Source organism: Neofelis nebulosa, chromosome 8 (assembly GCF_028018385.1).
Source record: "Neofelis nebulosa isolate mNeoNeb1 chromosome 8, mNeoNeb1.pri, whole genome shotgun sequence".
Taxonomy (NCBI): domain Eukaryota; kingdom Metazoa; phylum Chordata; class Mammalia; order Carnivora; family Felidae; genus Neofelis; species Neofelis nebulosa.
Window position 1 is genome coordinate 94,390,900 of NC_080789.1, and position 20,833 is coordinate 94,411,732.

At 40.1% G+C, this 20,833-nt stretch overlaps 1 protein-coding gene and 1 long non-coding RNA gene across 2 annotated transcripts in view; one reads left to right on the forward strand and one right to left on the reverse strand.

Moving 5' to 3' along the window:
- The window catches only part of PLBD1 (phospholipase B domain containing 1), a 53,276-nt gene that overhangs the window by 16,271 nt on the left and 16,172 nt on the right, over positions 1 to 20,833 (forward strand). The window contains exons 3-6 of the mRNA XM_058743604.1: positions 7,815 to 7,898; positions 9,036 to 9,174; positions 14,762 to 14,902; positions 15,347 to 15,491. Of these exons, the coding sequence (XP_058599587.1) occupies positions 7,815 to 7,898; positions 9,036 to 9,174; positions 14,762 to 14,902; positions 15,347 to 15,491 (509 nt within the window). The remainder of the gene's footprint in view (positions 1 to 7,814; positions 7,899 to 9,035; positions 9,175 to 14,761; positions 14,903 to 15,346; positions 15,492 to 20,833) is intronic.
- LOC131519959 (uncharacterized) lies at positions 12,975 to 19,953 on the reverse strand. Its single transcript, XR_009265887.1, has 4 exons — positions 19,861 to 19,953; positions 19,430 to 19,703; positions 18,298 to 18,418; positions 12,975 to 13,643 (listed from the first exon to the last, which is right to left on the reverse strand). It is a non-coding gene; the product is annotated as an uncharacterized LOC131519959 (long non-coding RNA).

Genomic DNA, 20,833 nt, shown 5'->3' on the forward strand with positions numbered 1-20,833 from the left:
CAACCATCCGGAAGCTGTGATTGTAGTCACAAACCAATAGCGGAGGAGGAATACAAGTCACAGGCTAGGGTTTGGTTTGTGTGTTTGTTTTCAGCCACACATGGGCAACTGTCTGAGGAGCAATAGCATCTTCACACACAAACAGCATTTTATCCACCTAAAACCTATACTCCTGGGGACTGTTACTTGGGGAGTGTTTGAGTAACAAACGTACTTGAGGGTATGATTCCACTTACTGAGTCACAGCCTTGGAGCAAGAGCATCTGAGCCTGGGTGGGAAGGTGAGTATATGCCGAAGGCGGAAGGAGACAGTTGCCTGTTTTTGTTTTCCTCTCAGCTTGCAAAGTAGCTCAGGCAGCTGCCGGAAGCAATGGGAAGTTTACGGCTGCCATGTTTTTCCCATATCACCACATTTCTTTATTTCTTTAATGTTTACTTGTTTTTGAGAGAGACAGAGTGGGAGCCGGGGAGAGGTAGAGAGAGAGGGAGACACGGAATCTGAAGCAGGCTCCAGGCTCTGAGCTGTCAGCCCAGAGCATGATGCGGGGCTTGAACTCATGAACCACGAGATCATGACCTGAGCCGAAGTCGGACGCTCAGCCGACTGAGTCATCCAGGCGCCCCTCCGACATCACCGCATTTAAAATGGAGTGATGTTCCTTATATTCTCCAGAACCTTGGGGGAAGAAGCATATGCGAAGTGGGGTATTGTGGAATCGACAATTCAGATATTCGGATAAAGTGCTCGCTTTAACCACCTCAGAGGAAATAGTTTGCTCTTTCAACCTATGACATACTTGGGAGGCCAAACGAAAACATACAAAGAAATAGCCTCAAATCCTCCATCATTTCATTTGAAGTGTTCAATAATGTGTTGCTTCCTTGAACTCTTACAACGCTCTCCCGATAACAGTTGGGCCCCGGGGCCAGCCCTTTGTGCTGTATCACAAAGCTCCAGGCCATCTAACATGCTGCCGCTGCACAGTTATCCCAGGTACAGCAGTAGCAACAGGTACACCTGCACCAGAGCTTGGAGGCAGCACTAGATATTTCCAGGGGCTTCTCTCACCGTCTCGCCCTTCCTCACGCTCTCCCACCCCGACCCATCTCCTGAGGAGGCACTCCCTGCGGGATATTGCCATTAGCCTGCAAACCTTCATTCCAGGTGGGGCCCTGAGCTATCCCATGCTGCTCCTTCGGCCTGTTACACACCCCTTTCCAGTAACTCTTAGCACTGTGTTTTCTGAGAACCAGATGCTGCCTGTCACATCTCCACTGATTGAAATATTACTCAACCCCCTCAAGCAAGACCCATCCCCCGTGCGATCTTCGCAAGGCATTTTCTGATTCCATTCCCAGTGGACTGAGCTCTGTCTCTCCCCTCCACTGTCTCTTAGTATTTTAGGGGCGGGTCCCCAGACACCTGGCACAGTACTTCTGCCCCCAGCAGTTACTTAATTACATGCTGATTGGGTTTGATTGAATCCGATGTTGTTCCAGTTCCTTAGAGATGAACGAGAAGTGGGAGGTACATATTCCATGTAATGCAGTGTCTAGCAGCCATAGCCAAATGGAGTTTCTTCCTTGTTTTTTAACTTAAAGGGGTGGCTCCCTAATCAGAGTATCTCTTGTCTCCTTGATGATGTAAAAGCTGATGAATAGCCCCAGATTGTTTTTAATAAAATGAGTCATGAAACCTTTCTGGAAAGAAGGATGATGAGGGTGTGGGTACCAGGTCCGCTCTAGTCTTTAATAAAGTGGCTTATATCGTGTGTGGCCAAGGCAGCTGCTGAAATATCTCCTCGGGAATTACCTAATTTGAGTAAGCCAATTCAATGCAACCAACACTTGTTGCATGGCCTTGTGCCAGGCTCTTGGGATGGGGAAAGAGGAGGGAGTGAGTTCGCTCCTGAGCACATCCTTCCAAGAGAATCCCTTTTAAGTTAAGATGTTGACACAACAGTTGCTAAAACTGTGATGGAAAGGGGTTCTAGCAAGATTATGGCACATGTAGAGAAAGTCATCAAAGGTGGGTCCTTTTTTTGTTTCTGGCCAACTACCAAGAAAAATCTCCTCCCTATCCCCCCAACTCGCTCCTTTGATGTTAGAAATGAAATATGCTTCCCACTCAAGCCTGGAAGCAAAGCAAAGTGAGACACGGTCCCACCCTCAAAAACATCAAAGGGTCCCTCAACTAGTACTGATCTGGAATTGAACATGAACCACAAAGTGCTGCTTCTGATGATAATGATGGCAACAACTGGCCTTTATATAGTATTTAAAATGTGTGCCAGACATCGTTCCAAGCATTTTACCTATGGTGAATTACTTCACCCGCAACACTGTGATGTACACACTGCCATTCCCATATTATTGACATGAAAACTTGAGCACAGAGAAGTTAAGTAACAAGCTGAAAGTCACAAAGCTAGTGGGCAGAGACCAGGTTGTCCAGCTACAGAGTTTGAGCGCACACATCCACGGACACAGGCGAATGGATTAATTGCTATGGAAAACACCAAAGGATCTCAGACCCAGAAAATTAAAGCAAGTAGAAAAGAGAAGACAGCACCGACAAGTGCTAAATGATACTGTATTAACATAACACAGAGAGATTCAGTAGCGTGGGAGTACGTACGTGTGTCTTCCCGATTCTTACGTGTGCACGTCAGAGACGTAAAGTTAAGCAAAGTCTCAGCCCACTTGGGAGGACACTTACTGACTTGACACACCACAGGGCTGAGCTTAACGTAACACATCCATGAGGCGGATACTAGCGTTGGCTCTGCTTGATGACAATTTGGAGGCACGGAGAGATTGGGACTCTTGCTTACGGTCATACAACCTAGAAGTAGTTGAAGTCAGCCTTTGAACTCAGAATTCAAAGGCTCTACCCTTAACTGCTGTACGAGGTTGCTCCATCACACAAAAGTGCAAGATCCAAGACCCAGGGATCAGGGAAGAGCCTCAACCTGAGGGAACTGCAAGTGGTCTGGATTCCTCTGAGCTTCTGGATGCTGCGGGATCCGTTGAGGCCACTTCTGACCCCCAGGTGGACGTTTCTCTTCCTCTGCTCTGAATGTCAGAATCAAAATATCTAGTCCCCCCACTCCCAACAGAAAAGAGAAACGTTCAATGATTCCAGCCCAGTTACCCTCCTGTACTTGCATCTGTCCTGTCTACTGTTATGTGGACATCGTCAGCAAGTAGCCCCAAGTCAAGATCAAGGTTCCTCGGTTTCAAAGTTTCTCAGCCTTGGCACTATTGACATTTGGGGTTGAATAATTCTTTGTTGTAGGGCTGTCCTGTGCATTATAGGACCTCTACCCACCAGATGCCGGGAGCACTTTCTCCCCCGCCACCTAGGGTGACAACCAAAAATGTCTGCAAACATTGCCAAATGCCCCATGGAAGGAAAAAAATCACTCCTGTTGAGAAACCTGGCTCCATTCTGAAATAGACTGAAAAATTGAGAGGATTTAGCACTCTGGATGGAGCTAGGCAGGGTACAGTGATGAAGGTTTTGGATAAAAAGTATGAATTATTTGCTTCTTTACCTGAGTGGGCATTGTAGATCCCACAAATTATTTTTTCCAAAATAGAATTTTATTTTCATATAAATCATTTTAATTTTAAGAACCCGTTCCTCTTAAAAACAAACAAAAACAACAACAACAAAACCTTCCTCCTCATGGCAGAAAAAGTTACCGTAGCCGTTTCTGTACAGAGAAAATAATTTATTATTTAAACTGAATCAATTCAGAATGGTTCACTCCCCTCCAAACACTTTATCTCAGAATGGATTGGTATTACTGAAGCATCTTGGAGGGAGGGAAGGTGTTTGATCAGCGGTTGTCCTGTAGGCTTCTTTTTTTTTTTTTTTTTTAATTTTTTTCAACGTTTATTTATTTTTGAGACAGAGAGAGAGACAGAGCATGAACGGGGGAGGGGCAGAGAGAGAGGCAGACACAGAATCAGAAACAGGCTCCAGGCTCCGAGCCATCAGCCCAGAGCCCGACGCCGGGCTCGAACTCACGGACCGCGAGATCGTGACCTGGCTGAAGTAGGACGCTTAACAGACTGCGCCACCCAGGCGCCCCTGTCCTGTAGGCTTCTAACGCAGAAAACATTTGACTGCTCCCAGGGCTCGCTAAGGTATGCGGGGCTCGTGAGCCCTGACGGCCCAGGCAGCCATCTCCACTTCCCCACGTAGTCCTGGGGTGGGAAACCGTGGAGTTATTGCCTTCCCACACAACTAAAGTCATCCAACTGACAGGGGATTTATGTATTCCATTCACCTGCCCTGTGAGCCCATGCACAGGATCCCTTCCTTGTCATCCACACACCTGTCTAGCTTTACCGCTGTTCTCTCCCTCGGTTTTACAGGTGGCAGATAGAGAAAAGTGACGAGCTTGATAATATAAATGTGGCAGCATAAATAAATACGTGAACAAAAGTTAAATGCGATAATTCAGTTTTTAAATTTACAAATAATTTGAAAGAAAAGCTCTCATGAAGTGAATTTATTGAACTCAGGGTTCATAATTAAAAGATTTCAAAGGATTTTAATGTTGTTTGCCTAACTGGTGATAAAACGATTTTCATTTTAGCAGTTCCAGTTCTGGAGATTACTAGATAAGGGGTATCTAAAGTTCCAACGTACGGGGAGCCGAATTTCTGTTCTTGTAAATCTGAGTCACCTCCTGTATCAAATAAAAACCAGAACTGAGACCTGAGATAAACTTGCAGTCCAGAGAGTGCAAGAGGTTCACAATTTACCCACTTTGCTCCAAACTTGTAGCAAAAGGTAGATACAATATATAGAAAGAAAGCATTATAGTAATATAGTGGGCCCCAAAACAAGATTAAACATATTTTAAGGCAGAAATGGAGCAGAAAACAAAGTGAGGAAGTGTGGATCTGCTGGGCCTTTGGCATGAAATGGCCAGAGACCATCATCCCTGCTGATGCGTGAAGGCCTCAGTGCTTCAGTGAGCTGAGTCAGGGCCGAACCGAAGCAACCTTGCTGCTTTTGACTGTATAAAATGAAGAGGCCACAGAATAACTTGTGCTGATATGCATGGTAGGCTTCAGATTATAAGAAACCATGAGTTTGGGATCGGGTGGGGGTGGGGGGGACAAGAACCAAATCATTCACGTGCTGGTTCAATTACAGATACATCTGCAATATTCCATAGGGAAAAAAGTCCCCAAATTCACAATCAGAGAAATAAAATCTGAAATCAGAAATTAGTATTGAGGAGTTTACATAAAACATTTCCCAAGGGTAAGATAAAGGGTAAAAATGCTCAGAGAGCTGTTGTTAGAACAGTTTGATTAAGAAACTCCAACATAAGTCTGTTAGGAGCCCCAGAAAAAGAGACTGGAAGAAATCACAGATAAGCAATAATTGACACGGTAATAGTGGAGAATTTATCAAAATTTAAAAAGACCTAAGTCCTTAGTTGGAAAACACTACAATGTAGTGGGTGAAACTACAGAAAATTGGGGATAAATAATCTTACAAGCTATTAGAAAGAAAACACATTGACTACAAAGGAGTCTCAGCTAAACTGACAGCATATTTCTCATCAGCAACAATAAAATGAAAGGTGATATGAAAATAATATCTTAAAAGTACTACAGGAAAATAACTTAGCTTAAATTTTAAAACCATTTAAATCACCCAAGAGCAAGGGCAAAATTAGGATATTTTCAAATCTATAAATTAAAATGTTTGATCATCCACAAACTTCTATGAAACTAAATAAGATACATGTTAACAAGAATAGCGGGAGGGAAAGTTTGGGATATAAGGAGCAATAGTTAATATAAGAAAAACGATGTTAATAAAATTTCATTGTAAAAGTTAAAAAACTTTCATAGAAAATTTTTTATTAAAAGGGTAAAACTAAATCTTTGAACATAAACATGATGGGGTGTCAATGGGCAGCTAAAACTTGTTAACATATGAATCATGTTCGGAGGAGGAGAAAAATAGAAAATTCATTTAGGCTTCATAAGAAAATTCATAGTGGTGAATGTTTCTAAAAATTTTAGTGATCATAAAAGAAGAGAAATACATTTCACGGCTTTTAAATTAGCAGAAGTAAAAAGAAGGATAGTAAAAATGGTATATAAACGAGGAAAATGTAAAAAGGAGGTCAAAGAAAGAAATGGCGAATGGAAAACAGAAAAGATTGTAGAAATACATCCACGCATATTCAATCACAGTGAATGTAAGGGGATTATTTTCACCAATTAACTGGGGAGATGTTGTTTAAGGGTGCAAACTTGTAACTAGTAGATAAATAAGTCCTGGAGATCTACTGCACAACATAGTGATTATAGTCAACAATACTGTATCATAAATGTCAAAGTTGTTACAAGACAAACTTAATTGTTCTCACCACAAAAGAAGAAGGAATTTTGTGATGTGAAAGAAGCGTTAACTAATGCTACAGTGGTAATCATATTGCAATAAGCAAGTGGATCAAATGAACACATTGTACACCTTAAACTTACACAATGCTGTATGTTAATTATATCAGTTAAAAATGTTTACAGCATAGGAGACACATTTAAGTTTTTAAAGTTTTATTTATTTTTATTTTTTAAATTAAGTTTTAACATAAAGAATCCCAAAGAGCCAATATTTGTGGAGGCGAGGGGGGTGAAAATTAAAACAATGAGAAGCCATGTAAACCCTATCTAAATTGCTGAAAATTTAGAAGTCTGACCACACCAAGTGTGGGTGAGACTGCAGAGCAAGGCAAAGTCTAATCTGTAGCTAATGGGAATATAAATGGGTACAGTCACCATGGAGAACAACTTGGCAATATATAGTAACTATAAATATCGAGAATATTCACCCCGGCAATCCTACTTTCATATGTGCTATATATATTCTAGAAGAACATGCAAATATGTAAGGAAAGACATTACAACAGTGTTTGAAGTTGCATTATGATAGCGAAAAGTTGAAAACTGGTTGCATACATGAACTCTTATATAGTCAGACCGTGAACGCTATCAGCAGATGAAAATAATAAATTTAAACTGCAGAAGATAATGCATTTCTTCCAAAATGTGTTGACGGGCACCTGGGTAGCTTAGTCAGTTAAGAGTCTGACTTTGGCTCAGGTCATGATCTCGCAGTTTGTGGGTTTGAGCCCTGCATCAGGCTCTGTGCTGACAGCTCGGAGCCTGGAGCCTGCTTCAGATTCTGTGTCTCCCTCTCTCTACCCCTTCCCCACTCACTCTCTCTCTCAAATAAAACCTGTAAGAAATGTGTTGACAGAATTGTTACAGTATACTATGAAATTAACTATAAGTACCACTGTATACTATTTGTTGTTAAATCTATACTTAGTGATGGTACAGAAACATTCATGATAGAAATAAATCACCAATTCAAGATTGGAGTTACCTCTGTGAAGAAACGTGTGGAATTAGTGTCAGAGAACTGTATACAGGGATTTCAACTCTATCTAATGTCTATTTCTGTTTAAAACTATATGCCAAACATGGCAAAATACAATGATTTTAATAAAATTGGGTAGAGATACTTGGGTGTTGATTTTATTATATATGCTTTTCTGTATATTTCTCAATTTTAAATTGTGTGTTCATTTTATTATATATGCTTTTCTATATATTTCTTAATTTTAAATTGTGTGCTTGATTTTTAAAAAGATGGGGAAGGTTTGCAATAAGTGACCTTCTAGTTAGTCAAAAATTTGTGTAATTTACTGTGATGGACTACTCTAAGGAGAAAAATAGAAATGCAACCATTTTTTTTTCTGTTGTTTCAGACACATGTATGACCACTTCGTTAACCTCTACCCACAGCTGATTAAGAAACCTTCCATCGTGGATAAAGTGCAAGATTTTATAGAGTATGTATAATAGCTTTCCTCTTGTTATTCACACTACAGGGCCTGAATCTGTCATTGCAAACAGCAGTTTTTCCTTCACCAGTGTCCTTTCTGGCTCTTAGGCAGGACTCCAGAGCTGGTCTTGTAGTAAGGTATAGCACTTTTTGGTAATGACATGAAAACTGGCCGTCCTCTACAGCATGCCCACACAGCATGTCCTCTAACTTGGGCTCATTCAAAGGTCACGTTGAATATCATTATCAGCTGCCGGCACAGCTGGAGGAAGCCACCATGAGAGTAAGGAAGGCAAAGTTAAATGCCTGGACTGCCTCCACCTAAGGGCCCCACTCCTTTAGGGATCACCGATCCTCCTCCCTAAGGTGCTTCGGTTTCATGGGCCTGGTGACTAATCCTAGCTGAGGTACCAGCTGTTATCTAGTCCTAATTCACAACATAACTCTGTAAACATTTCTATTTTGATAAAGTTTTGATAAAGCTTTCTGAAGCTAACAATTCTCAATATTCAGATTTCTTTTCTATTTGTTTTATACGTGGGATTTGTTTTATGTTTGTGGCTGTGATTAACTTGGGGACAAAAGGACTCTGGTTTGACCCTCCAAATCATACACTAAGCAACCCCTTCATCAAATCTAATGTCCTGCAGAGCATCATTAAAAATTATTGGACTAGATCCCATGAAGCAATGACCTTGTATTCTAAGATTGATATAGAGAGGCGCTGGGTGGCTCGGTCAGTTAAGCATCCGACTTTGGCTCAGGTCATGATCTTGAAGTTGGTGGGTTTGAGCCCCACGTTGGGTTCTATGCTGACAGCTCAGAGCCTGGAGCCTGCTTCAGATTCTGTGTCTCCCTCTCTCTGTGCCCTTCCCCTGCTCATTTCTCTCTCTCTTTCAAAAATGAATAAACGTTAGAAAAAGAAGTATTTAAGATTGATGCAGAGATAGCCTGAACAAATCAGAAAAGCTTTTGGTATACAAAGTTATGTCAAATCAATAAGTGATTGGAATGTTGTAAGGTCCAGAATTTAAATTACACTAGCATAACTATCTGAATATATAATCTGTAAATGCCTGGGTTGAATTTAGCTTTGGATGAGCAACCATGAAGATCCCTAGTGCAAATCTAATTTCTCTTGCAGGAAGCAAGATCAGTGGACCCGGAAAAACATCAAATATTACAAGGATGACCCATTTTGGAGACATACAGGCTATGTTGTGACACAGATGGATGGATTGTATGTAGGAGCCATGAAGAGGGCTACGTTAGAAAAGACAAAGGTAAGATTTTTAAAAAGCTACTCAGAATTTATACGGTATGGCAAGAATATTGAGAATTATCTTTAAAATAACAATCTTGAGGGGCGCCTGGGTGGCTCAGTCGGTTAAGCGGCCGACTTCGGCTCAGGTCATGATCTCGCGGTCCGTGAGTTCCAGCCCCGTGTCCGGCCCTGTGCTGACAGCTCAGAGCCTGGATCCTGTTTCAGATTCTGTGTCTCCCTCTCTCTCTGCCCCTCCCCCATTCATGCTCTGTCTCTCTCTGTCGCAAAAATAAATAAACGTTAAAAAAAAATTTTTTTTAAATAACAATCTTGCACTGGGTGTTGTATGGAAACCAATTTGACAATAAATTTCATATATTAAAAATAAATAAATGAATAAATAAATAAATAAATAAAATAACAATCTAACTTAGAAGCAGATCAAATTAGGACTAGCACATTAATTTCTTGTACACAGGCACTATCTTGTTATATTGCTAGCACCTGACCCAGTGTCTGCCATAAAATTCAAGCTTAACACACAATCTCTTTATCTCTTAATTTCTTTCATAATCTTGTGCTCTGGAGTAGGGTAAAGAATATACTGAATGAATGTTCTAGCTCTTTAACCTAATAAAGCTGCTACTTTTGTTGATATAATTTTTAAGGCAAAATATCTAAGTGTACAAATTCTATGCTTCCCACCCTCTACAAAACACACACACACACACACACACACACACATGCACACATAATAATATCTTGAAAAGCTTTATTGAATAATCAAAGATTCAGAGGTACACTTAATATATTCCCAAAAACTATGAAGATTTTTTTTCCTGGGGGTAATACACACACACACACACACACACACACACACACTCAACTGGGCATATGTATACACACTGGAAAAAATATACAAAATATAGTTCACAGAAACGTGATGCAAAAAATTGTTAATCATATAAACCAAGCCTTACTCATGAGTTTAGAAATACAAATTAAAACCATAACTGAGACATACTTTCTCACTTATCAATTTGGCAAAAGTTCTAAAATGTGAATGTATACTCTTTTGGCAAGGCTAAAGGTAAAAAATACTGGTAAGAATTCTCAAAATATTGGTAAGAATACAAAAATGGTATATTCTCTATGGAGAGAAAAGTAGGCACTCAGTACCCAAATCATATGCTCATTTACCCTTTGATCCAGCAATGCCACTTCTAGGATTATCACAAAAGTTCAGTATGGCATATGGGCCAGCCTTGTCATTGCAGATAATTTGTAAGAGCAAAACACCAAAGACAGCCAAATACATAGAAGACTGGCTGTGTAAATGACATAGCTGTAAACAGGAATGAGGGAGATCTCCAAATACTGCTACAGGGTGATGTTCGGGATCTGTTATTCTGTTATGAAGTATAAAAAAGTGGGGTGCCTGGGTGGCTCAGTTGGTTAAGCATCTGACTTCGGCTCAGGTCATCATCTTGTGATTCATGGGTTTGAGCCCCACGTCGGGCTCTGTGCTGATAACTCACAGCCTGGAGCCTGCTTTGGATTCTGTGTCTCCTTCTCTCTCTGCCCCTCCCCTGCTCACATACTGTCTCTCTCTCTCTTTCTCAAAAATAAATAAACATTAAAAAATAATAAAAATAGTAAATAAATAAAAAAGTAAGGTGAAGACCAGTGTAAATTATTTGCTACTTTTTACATAAGATACAGAAATAAGATAGATGATGATAGAGAGATGGATAGATTTGCTTAATTTTCCAAGAACAAACAACAATGAAATAATAAACCCAAAACTAAAAAAAAGAAGAAAAGAAAGTGAAAGGGACAGGAATGAAAGGTACATTTCTCTGAATGTATCTTTAAACATTTGACTTTAGAACCATGTGAATGCTGTTCATAACTATAAAACAAAATTTAATAACATAGAAGAAAAACAGTCCCTAAAATCTTAAAATGAATGGACATGAATATGTCTAACTATATGTCAAGTTGATAGCATAACCATGCAGAAAGCAGTTATTTCCAGTGACCTGAACACAGTTACTAGGGTACATCCTTAATGGGATAGATCCTAAGGACAAGAAGAACCACCAAAACCAAAATAAACCTTAAACTGTATCTAGTAATGTCACTTTAGCAATAATATTGATGTTGTCATTTTAAATTTGATACAGCTAGATATAGTAACTAACTATAAAGCAAATATATTTATAAAACAAATAACTATGTTGACTATCAAGATTTTCAACATAAGAAAAATCAGTGAAGTCAAGACCTTGTAGTTTTTAAAGTTGTATAGGTAGGAAGTCATTACTTTTAGCTTCCTTAAAAAAAAACGCATAGTTTCTTGCTTTGCCCCTTGAAAAGGCTTAGAAATAGTGAGAATAGCATTGACCCCGTAGCACTGAGCATCATCCCCTAGGAGACTATGACTTAGGGCAAACAACAGCATCTCAAACAAAGCAAAAAAGCACTAGCCGTGAAGAAAAATATAAATTCAGCTAATTAAAATAAACTTCTTTTCATCAGAACACACTATATAGAAAGGGAAAAGATAAGCTACAAACCAAGGGAAAACATTTGAAATACATTTAACCAGCAAAGGATTTGTATCTGAAATACACAAAGAACAAATAAATTTTTAAAAAGAAAATACCCAATTGAAAAATGGGCAGTGGGCAAAATTATCAGCAGGAATTTCACAGGAAAGGAAACCAAAATGGCCCATAAGCATGTGGAGAAATGCTTAATTTCAAAGAAATATATATTAAAACCTCAATGACATCCTATTACACACCAGAAGTGGGGAATCTTAACCACTACGGGATTGAGTAAATTGTCCCAACTGCTTTGGAAAAGAATTGGATGTTACTCAAGACATTTAAAGACGATACATATTCTACAACCTGGCAAATCCAGAGATTAACGACATTCTTGCCCATGGGGGGCGGGGGGGGGGGGTCCCCGTACATAAAAGTTCGCAGTACCATTATTTTGCTACAAACTGGAAATATCCCAAATGTTCATAAGTATATCACGATACTATATACCCTTATATGAATGAAGATGAATGAACTGTTTCCACACTACCAACATTGATACATGTCAAAAAAAAAATAATGTTGAGCAGAAGAATGCACACAATATGATTCTATTTGTACAAACTCAAAAGCAAGCAAATTTAAAAATAGCCTGTCTATGGATGTGTACACAGATGATAAAGTAACAGAAAAGAGGGTAATGAGCCAGAGTGCTTACTACTGATAAATAAGGAAGGAGAGAGATGAGATCGGAGGTTTCTGAGGCACAGCTAATGTTCTATTGCCCAAACTGTGAGAAGGGTTCATTAGTGGTCTTTTTCATTATTTCTTCTTAAGTTGTGCATATGATCTTTATCCTTTCATAAGTATGATATCACTCTTAAAAATAAAGGCAAAAAATTAAAGGCAAATTAAAAACTGGAAAATAATATTTGCAATTCATATCAAACAATGAACAAATCTCCCTAATATTTAAAGAACTCCTAAAAGTTGATAAGAAAAAGAATAAGAAAAATAAATAAGGCATATGAACAGTTCACACACACAAACAAAATTCAAACGTTTTTTAACATGCTCTGCCTCACTCACTCGTAACAAAAGAATTGCTAAGGGGCATCTGGGTGGCTCAGTCAGTTAAGCCTGGATTTAGGCTCTGGATTTAGGCTCAGGTCAGGATCTCGCATTTCGTGGGTTCAAACCGTGCATCGGGCTCTGTGTTGACGGCTCAGAGCCTGCTTGGGATTTTCTCTCCCTCTCTCTCTGCCCTTACCCCACTCCTCAAAGTAAATAAATAGGCTTTAAAAAAAAAAAAAAAAAGAATGAGGTACTGTTTTTCACCTATCGAATTGAAAAAAAAAAACCTCAATGTTTAATATGTCGTTGAGGCTGTAAGAGTGTCTGTTGTAAGAGTGTCTGTAGACAACGTGGCAATATTTATTAAAATCAAAACTGCCTCTAGGTATCTATCCTACACAAAGACTCACACACATATGAAATGATGTGTCCAAGATTGATTTTTGTAACACTGTTTATAATAGCAAAAGACTAGAAACCACAGGAAAGCCCATCAGTATAATACTGGTTAACATATAATGTATCCGTTCACTAAAGTCCTGTTCAAGAGAATGAGGAAGATTTTTACATCTAATTATGGAAAATTCCCCCAAACAAGTGAAAAATATGAAGAGAGAAAAATCAAAGTGAAGACTGAAGCATGTAATACACTACCATGTGTTTAAAAATGTATAAGACACTGTAGAGGCACCTGGGTGGCTCAGTTGATTAACCGTCCAACTTCGGCTCAGGTCATGATCTCCCAGCTCATGAGTTCAAGCCCCGTGTCGGGCTCTGTGCTGACAGTTCGGGTCCTGGAGCCTGCTTCAGATTCTGTGTCTCCTTCTCTCTCTGCCCCTCCCCTGCTCACGCTCTCTCTCTCCTTCAAAAATAAATGAACATTAGAAAAAAAATGTTTTAATGTATCTATAAGACACTGTAAAAAGTCTAGAGATATACACAGAAATCAACACAACAAAATTCCACTATAAATCTCATTATAATTTTTTAAATCTTTAATAATGCAAGTGTTATATAGTCAAAGAACAAAAAAAAAAAGAGAGAGAGAGAATATGTGTATAAACAAATAATCAGTTTCTGGTTTTCGCTTTTGTTTTTTTGTTAAAATGTCATTTGTGTTTGTCTTGTCACCAAGTCTGCCTAAAAACCAATTTTTCTGTAAGATGCTCGGCCCCTGGCTACTCTGGTGGATTAAGTCTTGGTGGAGCAGGGCTCTCTAGCACTAAGTTCACGTTCAGGTCTGACCATTGCTTTGGGGTAAATGTCATATCAGTTAGTTCTGCATTAAACACACAAAATCAAAAAGCGTCATGGGGTGCCTGGGTGGCTCAGTTGGTTAAGCATCTGACTTTGGCTCATGATCTCGAGGTTCATGAGTTGCACCCCTGCACAGGGCCCTGCGCTGACAGCTGAGAGCCTGGAATCTGCTTCAGATTCCGTCTCTCGCTCTGCCCCTCCCCTGTTCATGCTCTGTCTCTGCCCCCTCAAAAATGAATAAACGTTAAGAAAAAATTTTTAAAAATAATAAATCAAAAAAAAAAATTAAAAAGTGTCTTAGTTGAATATTTTGCTGTAAAGCAGTGATACTCAACTGTGAGCAATGTCCCTCCAGGGCAGAGTTGGCAATGCCTGGAGACACTTTTGGTGATCAAGACTGGGAAGGTGCTAACTGCCATCTAATGGGGAGAGGCCAGGGATGCTGCTAAATAGTTTACAATGCACAACCCCCCCCCCCAAAAGAATTATTTGGCCCTAAATATCACTAGTGTTTTGGGTATCAACCCAAACAGATGCTAAAGCATCTCTTATAAACCCTAAGATAATAGCTATTTTATAAGCTACAAGAAAATCGAATGCATTTGTTACATTAGGGACCCTTGGCAAAGGAATAACCGAGGGTATCCCTGACAATGGGAAAACTAGAAAATGGCATCCTACTGCCACAAATCACTGGTAAGAGTATTCTTTGTCTCTCCCCAGCCTATGACCCTGTTCCAGATTCAGTTCCTGAATGCCATTGGAGATCTGTTGGATCTGATTCCCTCAGTTTCTCCCACAACAAATTCCAGTTTGAAGGTTTTTAAGAGATGGGACATGGGACATTGCTCTGCCCTTATTAAGGTGAGACACAAAACCGCCTCTCTCTTTCCTTGTTCTGGAACACACAGACTTTTTCCGTATGGCAGCCCAAGTGTGGCAACATCTCATCACCCCTGGCTACAGCCCTATTATCAGCTTATGGCTCCTCTGTCTAGAAGTTAAGAACAGGAAGAAACTGATGGAGGGTGTTGGAAGTACATGATGTTAGCTCTGTTTCTTCCACCATTCCTCCCGTGCCATGTGAACCTGCCCCTCCCCCTCCCACAGTCTTCCCTTCTGGATGCTTGAAGGATAGAGTCTGTCTGTTTTTGCGCACATTAAAGGTTAATTTTTTGCTCTTGGCCATATTTGCTGATAATAAATATGGCGGTGAATAGCGAAATTGACACAATTGCTCTATGCTTCCTACACTTGTAATCAGTTATCTGTATACCTCTGCATCATTCACTATGATTCTGGCTGTAGGTTCTTCCTGGATTTGAGAACATCTTTTTTGCTCACTCAAGCTGGTACACGTATGCAGCCATGCTCAGGATATATAAACACTGGGACTTCAACATCAATGATAAAGACACGAGCAGTAGTCGCCTCTCTTTCAGCAGTTACCCAGGTAAATAAATTTCGAGGGACATCTGAGTACTCGGAGTACTATTTCAGGATAACACCTTGGTGATTTGGAGTAACCGGAATGGGGGAAGAAATCTTTAGGGGTTGGTATACATTAATGACGATTGATTTTCTGAATGCTTTTTGAAGAAATATAGCTCTAATGCTTTTATTTAATAGAATCGTGTGATCAGTTAATAGGTGCCAAAAATTGAGTTGAACAAATGCCAACTGAGGTACAAGGCACTTTCTGAGGCTCTGCAGTGGAAGCCAAGATAGGCAAAAGAGATCCTGCTCTCAGCATCTCCTTGAGGGTTTCTTTCTCTTATTCATCACAACATCCTCAGAACTTAAGCTAGTGTTTGGCACCTTGTACTTAATCAATTTTTGCTGAATGGATGGATGAATGTGTAAGCTTCCAAATCCTTACACTAGCAAGATAAGTACAATACAGATAATAATATTATTGGGTACTGTGTGGGCTACAAAAAATATGCAAGGAATGTTGTGAGTAATCAAAAGACGGTCAGCTCACATTGGGTTGCTGGGGAAGGAAAGAGAGGATGACATTTGCGATGAACCATCAGTGATGACTTGAACTTGAACAGGTGGACATGGGCGGGAGGGACAGCCTCTGTGGAGTGGGAGTTACAAGCTCCTTTCTTAAAGGGGCCAGGAGGATGAGGTAAAATGAATAAAGGGGGGGGCGTGGTATAAGAAAATGAAAGTGAAAACAATTGTAGCAAACACAAGACCCCTTGGAAGAGGGCCACCTGCGGAGCTCCCACTGACTGTTGTCACCCAGCAATATGGAAGTCAGTGTTGCCAGATCCTCCAACTTCTGAAAACAGAAATATGGATATAATGAATAAAACCCACACTGTGTGAACCCAACAAAGCATGTCTGCTAGCGGGAATTACGCCCTCAGATGCAGGTTTGCAACCTCGTCAGGGAACATCATGGGTAAAGGCAAGAGGAAAATTCTCACCAGACATATAAGAGTCCAGCGTGGATACAAGGTGGATGCTTTTGACCTTTAATTACACACTTGTAATTTACAAAGTGGTTATACCAACCAACGGTTGTTATCTATCTACCTTTGTCAGAGTATTATTGCCCTTTCTGGTATTATTGTTCCTGGCATTAATACCTTCCTATTAGGAATTCTGATCAGTGGCATAACAATATTTTTCTGTCCTTATCACCTCATCCTTCCTTTGAAGACACTTCGGTTTCTTCTTTGTCATTGTTTGCTTAATTTTTTTAGTATTGAGGGGGACTGGGGACTCCTCTCTTGGAGACAGACCATGTTTTGATTCTTTGTGTTCCTTTAGACTGAAATTTAAGGACAGCAAGAGACTGAGGCTAGTCAAATATTCATATTCTTCTTCTTACTTGCAATAAAATGCAATGTTCAGATGTTACCTGCACTGCTTCAAAATGTCTACAGAATAGTGTTTCTCTGTAGTCTTAACAATCCTGGATTCCAAAGGTAGTGATGGGGAAGGAAATGGAGGAATTTCCTATAAAATGTATAACTCTGTTGACATTTGCATATATGTACATATCTTTCCAGAATAGATAGATACATAGATAATAGAGATTTTTTAGAGCATTTAAACTGAGAGAAAACAATACTTTTTTTTTTTGACCCCAGCGTGTTTTTTACAGGAGCTGGTATAACAAAGTGATTCATATATTCTTTAACTGGACAGTTTTGTTCTCAACAGAAAACATGAAAAACGTGTAGGATCTTATTTCTATTACAAAGAATTGTTCAACTGATGGATCAGCTGCATTGGATACATATGGAGCTAAACTTTGCCATGAACTTCATGCCAGGACAAAGCTCGGTGGCTTGTTTTGTTTATTGTTGTTTTTGGTGGAGGAGATTGAGTGGATTAGGAGTGTGGTGTCACTTAGGTCATGGAGGCTTTCATGATATGAGCAAGGATATTAAGAATTACTGAGACAGAACAGAAATAGCAAGTCATGAAATATTTGTGACTTGGCTGAGGCACATGTTAAACATGACCATAACTGGGATGGTACAGATATCATGATACTAAAGATACAAATAACTCTGAAGAATTCAAATGCACCTATCCATACTTTTACACTATATCATGACACCATTGCCCAATTCTGTAGAAGTGACCACCATGCACCATTATTGGCATGACAAACACTAACGCTTCAAGACACAAAGACATTTTTTTTGTTTTGAGGTTTCCAAAAAGGAAAATGGTAGACCTCAGACAACTGCTAAACTTCCACAACGTACAAAATCCAACTATTTTACTTTGGCGAGCCTCAGCTTTTTTTATCTGTAGGATGAGACTAATATAAAGGCTTACTTCATCAAGTTGCAAACATTATGTGATTTCCTTATTCATCTACAATTTTCTATGAAATTGCCGTGTTAGGCAAAGTATGTATGATGAGAAACAGGACAGATACAGATCCTATTCTAACAAAATTTGCATTCTGGTGAAAGATAGAGACACATTTTTAAAAACCAATTAAAGTGTGGTTTGTATAATTCTAGGGAGGACTAGTTTGGAGAGGTTGAGATAGCTTCCAAGAGAAAGTAAAATGGAAGTTGAGGCACAAAGACAGATGTAAGTTAGCCAGCAAATGGGGACAATGGGGGGTTGACGTTCCATGTGGAACAGACAGCATGTATAAAGGCCTGTAGGCAAGAAAAAAAAAGTGGAGAAGGCCAGAAAGAGGGAATGGGGGACAATTCAAGACCATTAAAGTGATGAGGGGTAGAAGTGACGTTCATAGACTTGCATTTTAGAATTACCTGGTCCACGAGAGAGGACGGGAGAGTCTGCCGACAGGACATTTCGAAGTCCGAGGTGACTCAAGCCACGTAATGTTTTTTAGATGGTCAGTAAATAGGTGCATGGAAGACTGATATCCATCTTCAAGAAGAAAACGGTATCAAAAATGACTGCTGAATTACTATAGCAATTCATGGATTTCTGTGTGCTCCCACTGTCCTAGCCAGAATCTTTGAGGGGCATTGACCTACTGAGAATTGTCAGAAGGGCACTCCCAGAGCTGTACTCCAGCCGAGAAGAATAGAAGGAACAGTAGTAATCCAGCACCCTCAGCCTTAATCTAAACCAATCTTAATCTAAGTCAGTCCCATGCTCTGTGTTCACAAGAGCTCCAGGTGACTCTGTAAAACTGGAGGTCGTTATGTCAAGGAAACAAATTAAATAATAACCCCCGTGTTAATCTAGAAAGGATTAGGTGACTTGGTTGCTTGATACTTTCATACTTTTTCAGACTGTTTTTTAAAAACTGAGTAGGAATTTCCTTTACCTTTGGGGAAATTATTTCAGCTGAAGATACTAACGTAAAATTTCCTGAGAAAGCCAAAAGTACCCCACAAGTATGCTAGGTACCGATAAACCTCAGTAGTACCCTTAGGCCCAGGTGAGTGATGTCCCAGCTTTGAAGTGCCTTCCTCAAACTTTTCTAAGTCCCCCCCCAGCGCCCCAAGAACAGCCAAGTTGGCAGTACTGGGATATCCCGGCACTGGCCTGTGTCCCTTGTGTTTTCCAGAAATTTTCAAAATATCCTTCTAGTGCCCAGTACTAGCCAGATGAGCAGAGCCATCCAGGTGGGGCTAAGCTTAGACAGGAACCCATGTGGGTCCTGGTCCTTGGATGTCCCTTTTATGAGAGCTCCTCCCCTCTCCCTCTACCTATATGTGGGTGCAACAAGATGGTGCTCATCAACATGAGGAGCTCTGGGACTCAGGCCTATGAGGTAGTCCTGGTGAGTAGATCCTTCCTGTTGGCCCTCACGGTATATTTTCTGCATGACCAAGCTGACAGAATATTAGCGACATGATGATTTGAGGTGGCCCTCATGTTAGACACAGCATGTGTTCAGGGCTCTAGGCTATCGAAGGCTGCTCTTACCCTCAAGCTTATGCATGTATGTAGACCTCTGCTTTCCCCTTGTTCTCACTGGCACGGCCCTGCTTCCTGAGGGCAAAAGAGGAAGCAACAAGTGAATTCACTGTGTGTGGCTCCAGTGTTGGCCCCCTGGGCAGTCACCTCACCCCCTGCAGGTTCTGTCCCTCATGTTCGTGTTCCGCAGTTCCCTGAGGAAGGCCGGGCCCGGCCCTCACAAAGGCTTTTGAGAATCTTGCTCTGCGACACAAATAGGCCTTTGCAGCAGGTCTCATGGTTTCTGTGGAGCAGGACTTTAGATTAGGGCACAAGTGAGGATGGCTTGTCTCTACTTCTCTATACCTGGGGCTTCTGCCGAAGACTCAAAGAGTGAGGGGCTGACATCCATGATAGCTTAACTGAAGCTAGAGGATACACTTCCAAGGTGACTCACTTACATGGTTGACAAGGTGACATTGGTTCCCCTCTACTTAGGCGTCTCCACAAGACTGCTCCAGTAATCTCATGACGAGATGCCTGGCTTGCCTCAGACCAAGTGATCCAAAAGAACAAGACAGAAGCAGCAATGCCTATTATGACCTAGTCTCAGAAGTCATCTATTGTTACTTCCACCACGTTCTATTCTTTAGAGGCACATTAGTATGATCAGCCCACACACAAAGAAAGGACATCAGAATCGATCTTTTAAAGGGAAGAGTGTTCAAGAATTTGTGGACATTTTAAAACCTCCCCAATATAGAAACATAATATTTTTATATATTTCCTGTGTATTCTAAGACTTCTCTAAATTCACTTGTCAGTTCTAACAACTTTTTTTGTAGATTTCTTGGGATTTTTCTGTATACATAATCATGCCATCTCTGCATAACTTCCCTTGGGTGTCTTTGTGTTCTTGAGTGAGTGCACTGATAAGACCTCCAGGACAACGTAGACTAGAAGTGGCATAGAAATCCTTGTCTAGTTCCTGATCTTACGGGAGACGTAGTCAGTCTTTTATCATAAAGTGTGATGTTTGCTGTAGGTTTTTGGAGATAGTCTTTATAAGTTTAAAAAGGATTTCCCCTCTTCCTATTTTGTTGAATGTTTTTGTTTAATGCATTTTTGTGACATTCTCAGCTTCCATTAAAATGATCATATGATTTTTCTCCTTTATTAATGTGTTAAGTTCCATTGATTGACTCTCAGATATGAAACCAACTTGGCACTCCTGGGGTTTACTCCACTTAGTCATATTATTCTTTTTATTTTTTATTCAACTTACTAATATTTTGTCAAGAATTTTTTCATTTACATTCATGAGAGATATTGTCTATGGTTTTCTTGTGATAGTTTTGGTATCATGGTAAGCCTGTCCTTATAATCTGAGTTTGGAATTCTGTTTTTCTTCTATGTTTTCTGAAAGGGTTTGTG